Source organism: Zonotrichia albicollis, chromosome 19, assembly GCF_047830755.1.
Source record: "Zonotrichia albicollis isolate bZonAlb1 chromosome 19, bZonAlb1.hap1, whole genome shotgun sequence".
NCBI lineage: Eukaryota > Metazoa > Chordata > Aves > Passeriformes > Passerellidae > Zonotrichia > Zonotrichia albicollis.
This window is the reverse complement of record NC_133837.1, coordinates 3,632,671-3,650,583: the sequence shown is the minus strand read 5'-3', so window position 1 is coordinate 3,650,583 and position 17,913 is coordinate 3,632,671. Positions and strand designations below refer to the sequence as shown.

Genomic DNA, 17,913 nt, shown 5'->3' with positions numbered 1-17,913 from the left:
TTGCTTCAGTCTGGTCCCAAAGGCTGATTCTCTCACCCCGTGTTTGCCTTCTGGCTGGTATTTCTTTTACTCAAAATGCCATCAATTACAAGGAAGCAAGAAAAATCACCCATCAGAAGCTGAACTCCAGCTCTTAGGTCACTGGCACAACAAGTTTATATTTCATTTCCACAACACCACACTCATCTGCCTCCTCCTGATGGCTCAGGATGAACCTCTGTTTCACAAGTCCAGTTATTATCTGAAGATCCCTTTGCATTAGGAAACACAAGGAGTGTGGCAACCCCCAGTAAAGCCAGTTTATCTGTCACAGGCATATGATGAGCAAGCAATTGAAAGGATTTATTGAGGAGTCCACAGAAGAACGGACCAGGATGAAGGAGGAAGGATTTATGCCATATTAACAAGGCTGTGTGCCAATTTCAACCTATTAGTTGCACAATAAAAAGAGTTGAGACTTGCCTTCACATCCCACATCCAGACAACATTTATTTTAGCAGAACTTGGCTCCTATCCCTCTTCAACCACTTCAGACCAAAGCAACAACTTAAGTGACCTTACTTTTTGGAGGCTGAGTAGAGGAGGGGCATGAGAAGATTCCAGTCAGCCTCTGAGACACGGCTTTTAGCCAAGCAAAGCTATTTCAGGGGCACCCATAACAATTTGGCCTACTGATATTGATACTTCATGCAGTACTAATTCCTCTCGTGTCACAGCAATGCTTCAAAACTCAGGTGCCCTGTACACACAGAAATGGCACAATATTCTGGACTATTGAAAAGCTTTTTTTTCTTATTTTGAAGGCTTTCAGAACTGCCTTTATGCACAGAAGTAGCAGCTGCCTTTTTTGTATATTTATTTATATTTCTATATCAGTATCATAGTAAACCACATCAAAGCATTTGTGGTAAGGAATATAATGCAATATTTTTGGCAAGAAGGTCTTACCATGAATAACTTCTTATAGGATATGCAGGGTGACAAGCTAATAGTGCCCCAGTCCTGCTGCATCCTTACTGCAAGCTGAAGTAACCTAGAACACAACAATGCTACAGTTTAAGTAATTTCTTTAAACAAGATAATGACTTCACACCATCAGGATAGACGACCACCAGCTTTCCTTCCTTTTTATTGGCTCACTTTGGGAGCCCAGGACAAGCGCTCCAAACCTTTTAGATTGATGTGCTGTGAAATCAGCCCTCCCTGGTCCAGCTCCTAACTCTGAGGCAGCTTTCCTCCCCACCACAGGTTCTCAAGGTCTCTAGACATTAAGACCTGTAAGAATAAATATCCAGGAGACAGCAGCTGTGACCCATTTATTACTGAGTGTTGCTGCAGGGCACAGCTGAGGAAGGCAGGGCAGAGGAAAAGCACTTGCTGCAAAGGGAACGGTGGAGAAAACCCAGGTGCCCTTGGAAGAAGCACTCTGCTTGCAGCACTGCTCCAGCTCTGTTGCTCCAGCTCCCAGTTGGAAACAGACAGCTTAGATCAAGCATGGATGTTCAAGTACTGCCATGAGGGCTCCTCTCATATCACTGCTGGGAGGCAAAATATTTAAAAAAAAAAAACCAACCAAAAAAAGGAGAAACCAACAGAAGCCAACAATGAACTGAGAGGCCACAAGAGCATCATGTACCAAACAAGCTGATAAAACTGCCCCAGTGCAGGTAAATGCATTTGGAAAGATCTATTTTGACAATAAAAATCTGAGACACCTTTACCCAGAGCAGGGCACAGGCAGAGGCAGGAAGGAGAAATGCCGTGGAGGGAAGCAGAGCACGTAGAGCAGGCACACAAAGCCCAGCACCGCGCCGAGGCCGACGGGATCCACACCAACCCTTATCAGTTCAGCCTCTGCATTTGCTGATTAAGTTCTGCCGGTCCCCAGCAATGCTACAGCAGCACGTGTGTCCTCAGAGCACCCCCTCCCCTGCACAGCCTCCTGCAGCTGCAGCCCGGCCCCGCTCTGGTCAGCGATCAGAGCACCAGGCCGGGGTGACATTGTCCCCTCCTGAAGAGGGACAGTGAGCGCCTGTGAGCCCGCTCATTTTATTCACTGCACAAGCACGTTTCCAACTGGGATAATCTCCATTAAACCATCTGCGCTCCCATCCTCGCCTGGCCTGCACCCGCTGGGCTGCCTGCGATACTGCAGCATCTGCGAACCGGCACAAGCGGATGCCACGTCCCTTTCCCAAGCAGCTAAAAAAACCAACAGAGACTCAGACAGAACAGATGCACCTGGTGGCTTTGACGCTCTACCGAGCCAGGCTACCAGGAGTACCTGTGCCAGTGCCTCTTCTGAAAGGCACATGGCTCCCCTTGAGAATTTAAGCCATTTCCTTTCCATCATGGGAAGACACCATGTCCCAGATTGCCAGAAGAGGAGGGCTGAGAACAGAGTAGAGGCTTCAGCCTCAACGGCTGCCCTGGTGCAGAACAGAAGCATTGTTTGCCAGGTCATGAACACAGTTTGGATCAGACACTGAATAGCTGCTGATCCCTAGGATTTAATCTCTTATTCATCTCAGTACCTGCTTTCTAGAAACAGGGATTATCATATCACATTCCCACACGACCTCGACAGAAAGAAGGAAGTGCTACAATGAAAGATCTGAAACTTAAATCTGCTGCACCGTCCCCACGACCTCCCCAGCACAGCCCAGTGGAACCTACAGAGAGCATGATAAAGCAGCTGCACTGAAGTGTGAATTCAGCACTGAGAGAACGTGACCCTCTCCTCAGCACTGCCAGAGACAGCCAAGGGACTTGGGAGTCACTCCAGCTGTTGAGGACGTGGCAGGGTGGTAATGGGTCTGAAGCAAAGATAGAAAGCCATCGATCTGCTTTAACTGTGATCACTGCCTGCCTCAAACAAGGTCGCTGGGCTGCCCAACACACGCCTTTCTTGGGAGAAAATTTGTCCTGCAGGGTCTTGCCCTCACAGGAGTGGAACAGCACAGCAAGGCTCACCCTTCAAACCTCCCAGGTCTTTTATTGTCCCAAAAAGGAGGCAAGTATTAGCAGCAGGTGATGGGATGGGAGCAGAAGTCCATTTACATATTTCCTGCACTTGCCTTCATTTATTTGTTTTGCAAGTTTTTATTTTCCAAAGCAATTTATAAACAAGAAGCGAGACAGCCATTTGTTCAGACAAAGGTTAATAGGGGCCTAGTGGTCTCTGAAGACTCTGCAGACACACTTAGGTGTGAAATCTTGGAGCAGCAATAAAGATCCTGCACAGACAAGAAAGTCTCAAGAGAAGAATTTAATCTGTCTAAATATTCTCATTATGTACATAGTTTTCAGCTTCCATTCACAGTAATCAGAGCAGAGACAGCTTCCAGAAGCCATTTTAGACAATAAGGCATGAAAAAGGATTTTTACGTCAGCCATTATTCCTCTCTTCATCCCCAGCCTGAAGAGTCAATGTTTGAAATGGTTTTTGTTGAAAAGAAGACACAGTGTTGGGAGAGAAAAAGTTGACAGGAGGAAGGCAGCACGGGTCTTTGGCAGACTGGTGGGACTTGGCACAAAGCAGCTCCCATTGGCACCATTTGTCCAGAAAACCTCAAATAGATTATTCTCCTCCAAAATAGGTTTTCTGTAGGGTCATGCACAGAGTATGAAATATAACACTACTTCCAGAGAACTGCTTCACTGGAATGAGCAAGACATTTCAGTTACATCCACCCATCTTCCTCCTGGATCACTTAAACCTAAATACAGAACTAAGATAAGGTAGGAGAACTAGAAGCAGGCATCTAGGACAAAAGGGCTGATCCAAAACTCAGCTGCTTTCTTCTGGGATCACAGTGTCCATCTGTCCCCTTGCCACAGGGGAACTTGTTCGCAAAAGGAGACCTTGTTTGTCCACTCAAACGTGGAACCTGAATTATTCCATCAGGCAAGAATTCAAAACAGAAAGTTAAGAAAAGAGAATAGTTCTCTATGGGTACAATCTCCTGGGACCAAGAAAAGCTGTGCTCTTGATGCATCTCTCCCCTCCTCACTTTCATGCTGCATTTTCCCCTTCAGACAGGCAGGTTTCAGCTTTTCTGGCATGTTCAAAACTCTACTTCTGTACACAAGAAGCTTGGACAAAATGTGTAGAGATAATTACAATGGTTTACTACTGATTTTTTTTTTTGCTTGAAGTCAAATGGCTTCCTTGCCCTGCCTTCTCCTCCCCAGGTTTCTCTCAGAAAGTTTGAGAGCTCAACTGCTCACTAGTTGTCCACACTACAAACAGGACAGTGGGGAAAATATGAACCAGCACAGCCACTTTGGAGGCAGCCCAAACTCAAAGCCAGGGTCAGTACTGTGATCTGAGTGCTTTATAAATTATTACATCTCTTATCCCTCTCTAAAGAGGTCACCGTCCTCTCTGTTTTCTGGAGAATAAAATCACACAGGTCAAACAGGGAGTGGGACCAGAAGAGCTGGAGGCAGAACAAGTTCCACTTTACTCCCAACTTCACCCAGTAAGACGCATTAGAGACTTTTAACAGAAAAGCAGAACTTAGAGATAATGCTGACACCCAGAAGTATCCTGAAAATAGTGATTGTGAGAATTGACCTCCACCAGTAACCCACCACAGACTGGTCTGTTCTCCCACAAACAATCCCACCCTCCACCTAAGAGGGCATAGAGAACAACACTGAAGCCTCATCCCAGTTACTGAGCAGAAAAGGATTAACCACTAGCAAAGACTTTGCAGATATTTATTCCCCAAATCCACAAGACAAGCAGAGGGAAAAGCTCCTCTGAGAGTTATGTACACAGACTTCAAGTCTAATGCTTACAGAGTCTTAATTTTTTTAATTTTGCAAGTCCTAACAACAATTATCTTCATGAATTATAGACACAATATCTGAGAGACACAGGCAGTAATTAATGCATGTCTGCCTTTTCTGACTAGCTCCTTCTGCTGGGTCAGAGAGAGTTATTGAAATTCAGGAAGGAAATCTTCGATCTTCTAGAAGTTTTAAAGAAACAGACCAAGACAGAATTTAATAAAGCAATAATATTTCTCTTAAATAATTAACTAGTTTTTGACACTCACTAATATTTCTGAGGCCCAGCTCTTACTTTTGCAGTGACACTGGATGTGATCCACTGCATCTCCAAAATGTACTGACTCTAAAATTACCTCTGGATTTCTCTGCACACACGTAGCCACCCTCATTCCTTTTACTTAAAATTCTCACTGAGACCCTTAGCAGAAGCCACACTGTGCAGCACTAGCATCCTTCCCTCCTCCCATTCTGCCCTACTGACATCTGTCTCCAAATCCAAGCGCTCAGCACTCCCCAGGCTCTACAGAAGCCAAGTTCATCATCCTCTGGGAAAAACCCTGGGGTCAGAGCAGAACCCCAGCACAGCATCAGATGCAATAGACAATCCTGAACTAGACAAAGCTATTACTAAGGCAGTGTATACCACTGGATGTTGTCTAAGCTGGTTGTTTCCATCATCTTTCAAGTAGCAGATTCTCCTGCAGCATTAACAATTTTATTCACATAAAGAATGGACTCAATGATCCTTGTGAGTCCCTTCCATCTCTGGGTATTTTATATTCTAAAGCACTGAAGTGAGTTTAATATACTTCAGTATCTTGACAACAATTACCCCCAAGCAAATATTAATTAGCCAGCCACTGAAAAAAAAAACAGTGAAGAAAAACCTTTGGCAAAAATATCTCACCTGCTTAAGCAATATAAAACTACACACCAAGATGGACAGGACTCAAACTCAAAACCATAAGAACCATCCTGATGGCCAACAAGTTCAAACACAGCCATGTCACCAAGAATAGGGTGGGGTATTTCGGCAAAAAAGTTAGACAGAACCAAGAGTTTAATATTCTGTTGTTCACTTGAACTGCATAATTTCTACAAGAAAAAACCTCCCTGTGCACTAGAAGCAGAGTTTAAATGGCAACAGTGGTCATCCCAATTGCAGAAGCTCACCAGATACAGCCTGTAAGCATCAATCCTTCGAATTGGCCCCCAGCACTTGTCTGTGTCGTTGTACTTTGTGCTGTCTCCAACACTGCAAGAATGGTTGCCAGTGACACTGCTGGGAAAGGAGGGAGAAACAAAAGAGAATAATTAACTCCTAGCAGATGTCTTCCCCTCTCCTGCAAGAAAGAAGAATGAGAGGAGGCCAATCCTCCTCTCTGTCTCTGGTCACATTCACTTCCTGACATTTTCTGGACAGTGTAACACAGCGAGTTGCTGAGTTACACTGCCTTAAAACAGAGGTTTAAAGGCAAATTCTTGGATTGCCTGCAGTTATTTGCAAGTTTTGCCATTTAATCATCAAGCTGGTGAGCTTAGATCTTTAATGGATCGATGAGGTTATCCATTTTTAAGACTGAAGTACAAATCCAGCCCAGATTTGATCAAACCCATCTATTATCTGTTTCTTTGAGAAAGGCACCACTCCCAGTGCAGAGCTAAGTCCATGTACCAACACCACTCACTGGCCTCAGGCTTAGTAAGCATCACACCCCTCAACTCTTACCCAAAGGGAGAGAGAAGGCAACATATTGCAGAGTATTGCAGTCAAACTATGGAGCAACAAGTCTCATGTCTGCAAGTGCTGGAAACACTGCACACCTGAGCACTTGTCTGGAATCAGGTCAGCTACTTTGCAGTCAGGCACACAGGTGGGGAATACAAAACAACTTCACCACCCACCCACAAGAGATGAGCTGTCCTTGAGTCATTTCTCCACCCCATGCTTTGGAAAGTACAGCTGATCCCAGCCAGACTTATCACCCCACCAAAGCCCAAGCCTGCCCTGTTCCCTGGCAGCACACAGCCCTCAGGAGTAGGCACACTTACCAGGTCACCTGCATTAGGGACACTGGCACCGCTGCTGCATAGATTGCCAGGTCTCCATAGAGGTAGATAATTATGCAGAAATAGAAGAGGTTGACACCCACTGCAGAAAAAGAAAATATTGTCCAGATTCAGCAGAGTACACAGAGACTCTTGTTCTCTGCACTTCAAATATACAAAAATTTTAAGATCTTAAATCACCATTTACCTCCATAGTTTCTGCAGCAAACTACTCAAGCTCAGGAAACTTACCATGGAACAGGAACTGATGGGGCATGAGTGGTCTCAGAGCTCCACTCTGCCACCTTCAATACCTGGTACTGACACTAAATAAACCCTCTAGTTCGAGCCCATCCTGCAGTCAAGACCAACAGGTCTCACATAAGTCACCTGCCAGACAAAGCTGTCAGCTCTGAACAGCCACAGGCAAACATCTGGATGATGCTCTCAGGCTCAGTGTGAGCACAGCCTGACACAGTGAAATGCAGACAGAATGTTCTGGAATCAGGCTCTGCTGATTCCAAATCCTCTGACTGCAAACCTGCAGGACCTTCACAATATGGACTTGTAGGGATTTAGCCCTTCAGAGCTCAGACTGCAATGGGCTGAACTGGAGCTGCTTTGGGAGATTCCCTACCACTGGCAACTTGAGCCAAGGTACAATCCTGCAAAGCTTTAAAACTGTTTCTGCATCCCACTTACCCTGATGCCACCACATATACACTGTACATGTTCCTGCCTCTACTCATTTTTTGGGATAATTTTTTTCTGCTTTTTTAAAAATTATTTTTAATTTAAAGCTTGCCCTGCCTTCACCTATGAGATTAAAAGAAAATCTTACACAAATTAACTGGGTGCACAGATCAACCTTACTGAGGCACAAGAAGACATCACTTTAAAGAGCTGAAATCTAAAGGGATAAAGAAATGCTTGATGAGACTCCAGGATTCTCTTCATGCAAGCAAGTCTGTATAAATCTCACCAACAAGTTGGAAGATATTTTATTTCAGAGTCAGATGAGTTACAGAATAAAAGCCTCACATTTATTTAATTTAGGAAGTTGACATTGAAGGAAAACAGCTCAAGAAACCTGCCCATAGTTTCAAGTTGTGATGCCACCTGATGCTTAATCCCAGTGCAGCTTGAGCAAACCTCACACTCACAGCTGTGACAACTATCAAACAAGGACAACACTGCTGCAGGACTGAAGACTCATTCCTACAGTGCCCCAAAGCTTTGCCATGTTTTGCTATCATACTGCCCTGGATCTCTGGGTGTCAGAAAACATGATTAGGCATTCTCCTCCTTTGTTTAAATAAATTATTCTATATGCTGAGCCTGCTTAGCATGAAAGGGGCTGTATCAGCTGCCCTGCTTCTGTACAGTAGCACACTAAATCAGTGCTCTAGAGTTGTTCCTGGAGACAAATGGACTTGCTACAGAAATTGTCAGATCATTCCATATAGTTCTGCCATTGTTTTCTTGCTCTGTGAAAGATGTCTTCACAGTTGGGGAGTCTCTGCGTTGTTCTGGAGACAGCAACAAACTACCAACCAGTCTTTTCCAATTTCCCATTAAGAAGGGTTGAAGGTTTTAAAAAATACCTAATATAGGACAGAAGCTGCAGAGACACAAAGCTGAGGGCTACACAGACTCAGATAGATATTCTGTTCTGGGATCTGTGACTGGTCTCAGGACTCAGCTACCCCTCCCCACACAAAATAAAGCTGGCATGACCAGCTCAGCCTCAGCAGCACCTCCATTCCAATGCAGACCTCTCTGCTGCAGGAAGCACAGGTGACACTCCTCTCCAAGACAGGAAGACTTTAACATCAGTTATTTTATAAACTGCTGCTGACCCTCCCTGATCAATACTTTCATTACTTGGCACAAAACGAGGTGAAAAAAAAAAAAAAGCAATTACTTCCTGTGAGGAAACAGCGTGATAGATGTGCCTAGAATCTATTACTGCAATAAATGACTGCTCAGTTCCAGAAGAAAGCACCCAACATTAAAAAGTAAAAAAATCAAATCAAGAAAAAAAAGTAGTTTTTTAGAGCCAGCTCTTTCAAAAGAGCTCACAGTCTCTTCACAGCCTAAACCTAAGTCAGCTCCCTTTAAGAAAGCAGACAATCTGAAATTGAGATTTATCCCCAGCTTACCTCCTAGGACTGCAGATTCAACTCCTGTCAGATTGTTGAAAATAAAAATCAGTCAAGGGAAAGGAGCAGAGAACTCACTAGAAATCAGGGGTTTTGAGGTCTACTGCACAGCTTTCATCAGCCTTCCCTCTGGAGGCTGCAAAGCCCTCCATCACCTTGGGTTTGGATCCATACATTGTATATCATCAGTAAACACCCAGACATTTGCCAGCTGTGAAACCTCACAGGCTGGTGCTTGGAGCTGGGAACTCCCCAGTGTGGCCCAGTTTCTCTGCACTAAGTGGTCACTGAGCTGCTGCCCTTGCTGAAGGCCTTTCTGTGCAGCTGAGGGGAGGGAGCACCTCAGCAGGGACCTGCAGAGGGAGGTCCTTCACCTGTGTGTCCCTGCAGCCACTGGGGTGTCCCTGCACCAGTGACAGGGATGGAGCCTCACAGAGGGTGTCCCTGAACCAGTGACAGGGATGGAGCCTCACAGAGGGTGTCCCTGAACCAGTGACAGGGATGGAGCCTCACAGAGGGTGTCCCTGAACCAGTGACAGGGATGGAGCCCCACAGAGGGTGTCCCTGCACCAGTGACAGGGATGGAGCCCCACAGAGGGTGTCCCTGAACCAGTGACAGGGATGCAGCCCCACTGCTGAGCCCTGACACAGGGAAAGCAGCACATGAATTACACCTGCCCCAGGTCCTTTGCTGTGGGCCTCTCACCCCATCTGGAAGTCACAAGTAGGGTCAGGCCATGGCCTGCAGCTGCTCCAGCCACCTTCTTGCAGATGGATTCATCCCCTTGTGATGGGCTGAGCAGACCCTGGGGAGGATCCCTAACACAGAAATCAGATAACTCTGGCTAAAGCAACATTAAGAAGAGGGATTAAGATTTAAGAGTACTAAGCAGTTTATTTCACTTTGCTCGGAAGCTCCATCCGTGCTGATGGAGAGAGGACACAGATTCCAGCACCCTCTACTGGCTGAGCACCAGAGAGGCCCAGAACCTGCCTGGCTCCTGGGGGTCCTTTCCAGCTCCCCTATGAAGCACTTGCAGAGAAGGGGCCTCCTGAAACTCGATGAGAATGCTCTGACTCCTGTGATCCCCATCCTCAGCAATAAAGCTAAACCCTGTTACATGATTGCTCTCAAAGCACTTCTCAAATATTACTCCTCAGAGGAGCATCAAGAGACAGGGATGTGTTCACCATATTTTACACACAGCAGAGCAAACAAGCAAGAAAACTTGCCTCAGGTCATAACAACTCAGTGGTACAGGCAAAACCAGGAACAAGATGTTTCTGACACACTTCACTTCTCTCACTAAAAATGTGGCAGCCTAGTCCAAGGTGTATCATTTTGATAGTCCTAAGTGATTCAAATCTACAAAATCCCAGAAGAGGCATGCAGGAAAATTTAAAAGTTTTTTTTCAATTAACTTTAAAAGCAAAAAATAAAGTTCAAAGAATATTCACTCCTTAAGCCCAGCTGTCCTTCAGAGGCAACAGCTTTACACTGGTACAACACTGATGTGATGTAGTGGAAAAAACCCAGCCTTCCATTACCTCTTTGCAAGCCAGTGAACAAGGGAAAACATCACTTTCCACAAAAAATGGGGCCTGACAGGCTCAAAACTGCACAGCCATGGTGTCTGATGATGTTCTGGCTCTGCACAGCATTTCATTGTCCTGCTTTCCAGGTTTCAGAGCCTTCATCACTGTGGTTTGCATTTCTATCACACGCAGCAACGGATGGGCCTTTATTAGAGCAGGGTTACAAGTTTGTTCCCTGGCATACAAAAGACATTTAAAAGCAAAAAGACAAGCCAGCTGCCTGTCACATCCTCAGCAGGGACCTCTTCAGCAGTTTGTGTCCCAGCTCTCTTAATAATTCCCCAGATGCAGACAATTCCTAGAAGCTCCTATCAGAAGTCTCTTTCCTTCAGACTGCTACCTACAAGGCTCAGAGAAGCCTGAATGCTTTATTCTCAAATGCCACAACCAAAATGCAACTGCAAAACATTACAGCTGGGCCCTACTGCCTCAGAAAGTGGAGATGACAGAGGACACATGCAGTTCAGAGGTAGGTGAACTGCAGTCAGAAAAGGCACCTGCCTTTATCAAGGCTGCTCCCATAACCTGCATGTTTTGCTGGTTCCAGGCCCACCCAGCAGGTTCTGGCCCATAAATACCTTACAGAAACACCACACAGGAGGATGAATATAGTCCACAGTGAGAAGGAACAGCACATCTGGGTGGAATCATCACAAACTTAAGATGCAAACCCACACTGAGAAGCATGCAAACGTACAGAACAGCTGTACACAAAACATGCAGGAGCACCCAAAGGGACTTTTGAAAATGTTCATCACTTACCTTTATTGAAGAACATGGAAGCCATCTGGCCCATTTCCACCCTCTCAGTGATTTCAAAGATATTGGCTGAGCCACGTCTCTCTGCAAGTTAAAAAGCAAGAAGTGTTTCAACCAGTGCCTCCAATAAGCCCTAAGGCCAGGTTACCTGGATACTTGGGAACCTCTAGCAGCAGTTTGAAGGACAGTATGTACAACTCCACAGCTGCAGAGTCACTGGGCCAATTACTCTGCTGAAGCTAGTCTAAGGTGTTCAGAAAATAAGATGTTTTCATCTCATTGACGTAGAGGGAAAAGATCTTTATCAGGCTGCAGAAGGCAAACTGAATTCTCAATGAGTCTTATCTTACAAGTGCTGAGGACTTTGGGATGAGAGCATGTGGAACTAAGGGTGAAATGGCCAGAGGAGCCCACTGGAACAGTGTCTGCAGAGAAGAGGCCTCACAGCAGTGAAAGCAAGAGCTGGGTACTCACGAACTGACAGGATAGGCCGCGTCTCTGCTCGCTCGTAGCCATCTTGGAGGAGAACATCACTGTCAGACACTCCAGAGGAAGAATCCTCATCTTCATCATCCTCCTGGATGAAGAGATCACTGCTGAGATATCTGCTACCCACAGTACAGGCTGTGCCACCCCACGTCATGGTTACTTCCAGACACTCAAAGGAAGGTCCCGAGCAGGAGGGGAGGACATGCAAGGAAAGGCAACACCAGGGAACCCAGAGGATGCTGTGGAGGGCAGAGGAGGACACCAGCAGAGCAGGCTGGAGTGAGTGACATGTAGCACCCCCAGGTCACACACACAGCAACACTGCCCAGCTCATGTCCTGATAAGTGGCACAAGGAAGTTAGAAACTTCAGGAAGATCTGCAGTGTTGCAGAACTGGGAGAAAAAAAATAACCCAAGCATATTTAGCTAGCACAAGCAGGTCTAGCTCCTAACACCATCCCACTAACACCAAGCCAGGGGTCTAAATCAGTGCAAACAATTATGCCTCCCTCTGATCCAGTAAAGCCACAAGTAAGTTTCACAGCAAGGACATAATTCAGAACTGTCCACAACCTGGGATACTGCCCAAGCAACAGCAAGGACATCCCAGCCTGTCCCAGTTAAATGACCTGAGATCAGCAAGGATTTATAGTCCTCAGCACACTCCAAATAGCACCAATATATTGGCTGCCACCTCTCCACATTCACTGAGCAGCGTTTCTGGGCAAGGAGAGCGTGATCAGTAAGAAATGTGAACAGCACAAGAGATTTTTCAAAGCAGGAGCAGAAAATCCTGTCTTTAATGAGCAACCCCACAGGGAACTAACAGCTATATTTTATTTGGCAAAGTTAAGTACAGTAGAAATTTATTTCCTTAGAGTTAGTAACAAGACAAGGCAAAGATGCAGAGGAATGCCAGGAAAATCCTACGTGATAAAACAACAGGAGGAAAAGGAAAATGAAACCCACACAAACCTTGCGTTTTTCCATTCTCTTCCACCTCAGCTGGGCATTTGCAGCTGCCATGGCTTCCACCACAAAGGTTGTAGTCATATAGCTACAGAGAGAAGAATTCAATTGATATCATCAGTAATAGTCAAGAACTGTCACTGAACAGAGATGGAGAATAATTCCCATCTGTTTGTAGGAGAAAACAAACAAACCAAAACAATCCTTTTGCCAGTTCCCCACACACTGTTTTGATAGTGTTTCATCTCAGTTTATTGCTTCCTTCTGCTTTTGAGATTCAGGTGTTCAAGCAGACCACAATATAACACACCTTCAGATATAATAAGACATTTTAGATATTTGGAAGGCACATTCCTGGTGTTCCTGTGGGTTGAAGACAGCAAGAGAACTTTGATCTTTCTTAGAAAGCAAATTTCCTTCCTCTTTTTAGAACCTATGACAAACCCAGTTCTTCTCTGAAGCTCATTGCAAAGATACTCTGGTCCCTTAAAGAATCTTACACATGGCATCAGAAGCAAAGCAACAATATAAGAAGGAGCACATAACACATGCAGGCAAATGCTGGAGGCCAGTGGAAAAGCTGTCCAGGGAGACACTGATGGAATGAATATTATTATCTCAGCTAAAACCAGTACTGTAATATTAATAAATAAATTTTAAAACCCCCTCAAATCAATCTTATTCAAGGCTTTAAAGTGGTTTCTCACTACTTCAGGAGCTGGACTTGCCTACTGAGTTCAAGTAAGAGATGAGTTTTGCAAGAATAAAAGGAAGTGCTGAGGCCTGTGTAGCAATTGCTGCCCAGGCTTTTCCTGTGCCAAAGGTGCCCAGTGGGAATGAGGAAGTCCCAAGCACCAGAACAAAAGCAAGAGTTCCAAGGCCTGCAGCACTTTGAGCTGTGCCTTCTGAGCTTAATCCAGGGCAGTTCTGGTACACAGATTTGGAGGTTTGTGCTCCTGCTGACCTTGAAGGATTGTCTGCTGGTGCTGAATTCCCTATGTTGAATTTATGCTTTTAAACTAACATAGCTAAAAGGAATTTCTCCTAAAGCTCCCAGTTACTGGAAACCCCACAGATATCATTTTACCAAGCCTTTGCAGCACCCAGCTCTGAGGTGGGGCAGTCACAAGCATTTGACCATACAGTCTCCCTGCACAGCAGCACAGAACAGATCCCAAAAGCTCTGCCTCCAAATCAAAGGCACATTCAGGCTGGCAGAACTGCTTACTGAAAAGGCTGGCACTTCAAAAGTCCATCTGTAGAAATGGCAGGAGGGAATTTTGTTTTATTTTATTTTAAAGCCAAGCAAGAAGCAAGCAGGGATTCCCAGCCCACCAGAAGACGGCAATTGTAGCAGCAACTCTTCAGTGCTGTATCCACAGCCTTCAGCTCCACCTGCTGCTCCAGCAGGGAGGTACCTGGGCAGCAGCTCACAGTGAACCAGTGTGACAAACAGGAGACCATCTCCAGAGCCTTGAGCACCAAAGGCCTGAAGGGCCTAAGACAGGCCTGGCTATGCAGGAATTCATGTTCCTGACACTCTTTCAGCTGTGAAAGCATTGCCAGAAGCCAAGAGAAAGCTTACACATCTGCAAGTCACAAAGCAAAGACTTGACCCTGTGCCACCCGAGACCTGGTTGGTGTTTGGGGAACTGATCTGTGACAGAGGCAAGCATGGAATGTATCCACAGCGAGGACAATGTCAGAAAGGTAGAGGGGATAAAGGTCCCACAAGACTCTGGACTGGAGGAAAAGTCCTTCCCATCAGTCAGGAAATGGGATGTATCAGAGAGTCAGGAAGTGCATCCTTCCAACTCAGGCAACACCACTGCAGAAATCAACACGCAAGGAGCAGAGGGACAGAGCACAAAGGAAAACAGCAAAAGTCTTTACACTGTCCTCACCCAGCTGAACCTCCCAGTCCCCTAAAGAGACAGACAGACAGACAGAAACACACACACATCCTACCTCATAAATCCCAGGAACATCAGGAGGACGAGGCTGACGAGCCACCCTGCTGTGGCAAAGGCCTTGGGCATGGTCAGGGCTCCTGTTCCAACAATGAGGTTGAACATGTACACCAGGCCAACCTGTAATCAGCCACACCATCCAGCATCAGAGTGGGCAGGAATCATCCAAAACACCCCACATGCACCCTGATTTACATGGAAAGGGCAATCCCTGAGCCAGCAGGGTGGGAACAAGTCCATGTGAGAAATACCTGGAGGAAGGGACTGAACTCCAAAGAGAACAATGTAGGTGTCAGCACATTTCTGGAGAAACAGCTATTCCCCTCTATTTTTCTAATTATTTTAAATTATATTTTTTCTCTCTAGCTTGTAAAGTTATAAAGTGCATGAGATTTGTTTGTTTTCAAATCACTGGCTTCTACCAGAAGGTGTGTTCTGTGGGTTGGGGTCTCTCCTTTTTATCTGACCTGAACACAAGCAGTTATGGCTATGTACCTTTTAAGGACCTTTTATTCTCAGTCAAGCAGGAAATATCCAAAAAGAATTCTATTTCAAAGCCTGCTTGCTATTTTACCAGTAAGAAGCTGAGCATATTGTGAAGAAGGGATTTTACTTCCTGAAGGGAAAGAATTTTATCTTCTCTGGCAATGAGCTTTTTCAGTGTCCAGAGACAAAAGAGAACTCTGCACATGGACAGGACCCCCCAGGCTAAGAATTTAGCTCACTTAAAGATCAAAAGCTGCCAAAGTTGTTGTGCTTTAGTGGGGCTTTTTTTTAATATAGGTCAGAGTCCCTCCAGAGGAAAACCAGTAAAGAGCAGTGTACGAGCAGACTTTTCTGGGTGTGGAGCAATTAACATCAGGAGAATGATTCCCCAGTGACCCTGAGAGCACTCACTGGCATAATTACAGCAAATTCATCTTTTGCTGAACATCCCAGAGCCATGACTCTCCTTTGGTCAAGCAGAAATGAGAATGGTGCCTGGAATGTTCAGCCAGGTTAGACATCTTCAGGGAAAGAGGAGAGCCTCAGCCTTTGAAATTGCCCCAGGAAATTCATGCAGCACCAGCATAACAATGTAAGAGCAGGTGACACTAATCCTTGAGGGTCCAGACATCCCAGTTAGTGTCTTCTCCATTTTCTCAGTTGTGACCTACTTCTGCAGCCTAATATCCACTTCTCCTACATTTAATCATTAACAGGGAGATGAAAATTTTAAAGCGTTTAAAATCCAACACACAGATTTCTGGGCTGGTTCTAAATTTATTGAGTTGACTTTAAAAAAAAAAGTGTTTACAAAGCAGTGTTTTTAAAAGCTGACATTTTGTGAAGACTTGTGGCTATGAAAACCGGTATTTCCAGTAATATAGGAAAGCAGTAATTGGCTCTGCAGTTGCACAGGACACCACATTACAGGGAAGAAACCTCTAAATTACTCACTTCCACTGAAGTGGTAGAAAACAAATTACTGCAACAGCTGCAGCTAAGTAAACTTGGAGCAATTCAGGGGAAAATGTTTACATAAAGCAACAAAAAGGAAGAAAGTGGCGTAGTTTCCATGTCCAAGTCCCCTCTGTCGATTCCAATGACAATTTGGGCTAATGAAAACATTAACAAAATGTAAGAAAGTGGACAGAAGGATGAAGAGCTGGTATGGGACATGAAGCTCTTTCCAGCACTTTTTGATCTATACTTCAAGCACATATCATCCCTTTACCTTATGAAAAATCACCTGTGATGTCTAAAAACCCCATATAACTACAAACACTAACACTTTGACCCCCATAATCTCCTGAAATGCTGATGTTACGTCCATGAGGAAGTAGGATTTGCAAGCAAAATGCTGAGGAAGGAGGATTTTGAAAAAAATCTTGTGACCAAACGCACAAGCAGTGGAACTTACATAGGGAGAGTAAAGCTCTCCGGTGTCAGTGATGCCACCTGCCATCCTGGAGAGGGAGGGGAAGCCCAGAGCAAAGCCACAAGGGTGTTTGTGGAAAGGTGTTTTCAACTTCTGTCACCTAGGGAAACATCATAACACTGTGTTATCTTTGCTGGAAAAAGGAAGAATTCACAAGTTAGCTTTGGCACATCAGTTTTCTGGTATTTGAACAGATTTCAGCCCTTCAGACAGACCCCACTTGGTTCAGTACCCTGTGAGAAGTTTTCATACCTGTTAAAACTGGTTTAAAAGCAACCAAAAGGCCCTGCCCTTTCACAGCATGTGATGACCAAACTTCATCTTCTCCAAACAGCCAGAGGGGCTGTTCCAGACAACTAAAACCTCAAGAAGAAAAATTACTGCCTTGCAAATGATCTCCAACTGCTGCTTCTCATGCAGCTACTACTCCTTGCAAACATGTGCCTCCCACAAATCAAAAAACCAGCCTAAAGTCTCTCCTCCTAATTTCAAGTACAGAAATAAGTAGACAAATTAAAATATTGGACCTATTAAAGACACACCAAGATGCTTTTCATGCACCAACATTTCCAAAGCAGAAGTATCTGGGAACCTTTACATTGTTTCTAAAAAACTAGACGTGTTTGGAGGAACTGATGCCTTCTGGAAGGTTTCTGTGTCAATAAATAGCCATAATTGCATTAAGGGCTTCACACTTCTACATGTGCTCCTACTCGGCCCCACCAGCTGGGACAAACCATCAGCCCAAGCTGAGCTCCACTACAAAGCCCAGTTAGAAGCTTGTACACCCACGCTGAATGCCAGGAAAGAATCAGGCAGCATAACTCACTGAGGCCACAACTGGACCAGCCTCAGAAGGAGAGATCAAACACCGCCTTTTACAACAAACCTCGGCTCCAAACACTGAAGCCAAGCTTGGCAGACACAGAGCAAGCAGAGAGACAACGGACGCTCCGGGCCGGGGCAGCGTGTCCCCGTGCAGGCCCCAGCCCGGGCGGAGGAACCGACACCAGGAGCCCCAAGGGCACCAGAGCCCCTGGCCCTCCCCCGGCCTGCACCACAGGCGGAACGCTGCTCGCACCCCCTGCCCTCTCCGGGGAAACTCCCCTCGCCCCACAGAGCGCCGACAACTCCGGCAGCCCCTCCCTCACCCCAGGGCGTTCTCCCCAGACCCGGGTCCCGCTGCTCCACTGCACAC

The 17,913-nt window shown here is 45.6% G+C and overlaps 1 protein-coding gene across 2 annotated transcripts in view; it reads right to left on the bottom strand.

The window, feature by feature from the left end:
- Positions 1-17,913, bottom strand: part of TMEM104 (transmembrane protein 104) — a 42,716-nt gene that overhangs the window by 24,532 nt on the left and 271 nt on the right. Inside the window, exons 2-8 of one of the 2 annotated variants that reach the window (XM_005495589.4) lie at positions 16,698-16,815; positions 14,793-14,914; positions 12,831-12,912; positions 11,841-11,943; positions 11,370-11,450; positions 6,853-6,952; positions 5,974-6,082 (exon numbers count right to left, since the gene is read on the bottom strand). In XM_005495589.4, coding sequence (XP_005495646.1) covers positions 5,974-6,082; positions 6,853-6,952; positions 11,370-11,450; positions 11,841-11,943; positions 12,831-12,912; positions 14,793-14,914; positions 16,698-16,742 — 642 coding nt within the window. In that variant the 5' untranslated portion in view covers positions 16,743-16,815. The remainder of the gene's footprint in view (positions 1-5,973; positions 6,083-6,852; positions 6,953-11,369; positions 11,451-11,840; positions 11,944-12,830; positions 12,913-14,792; positions 14,915-16,697; positions 16,816-17,913) is intronic. The other variant, XM_014273161.3, reaches the window with a different exon arrangement.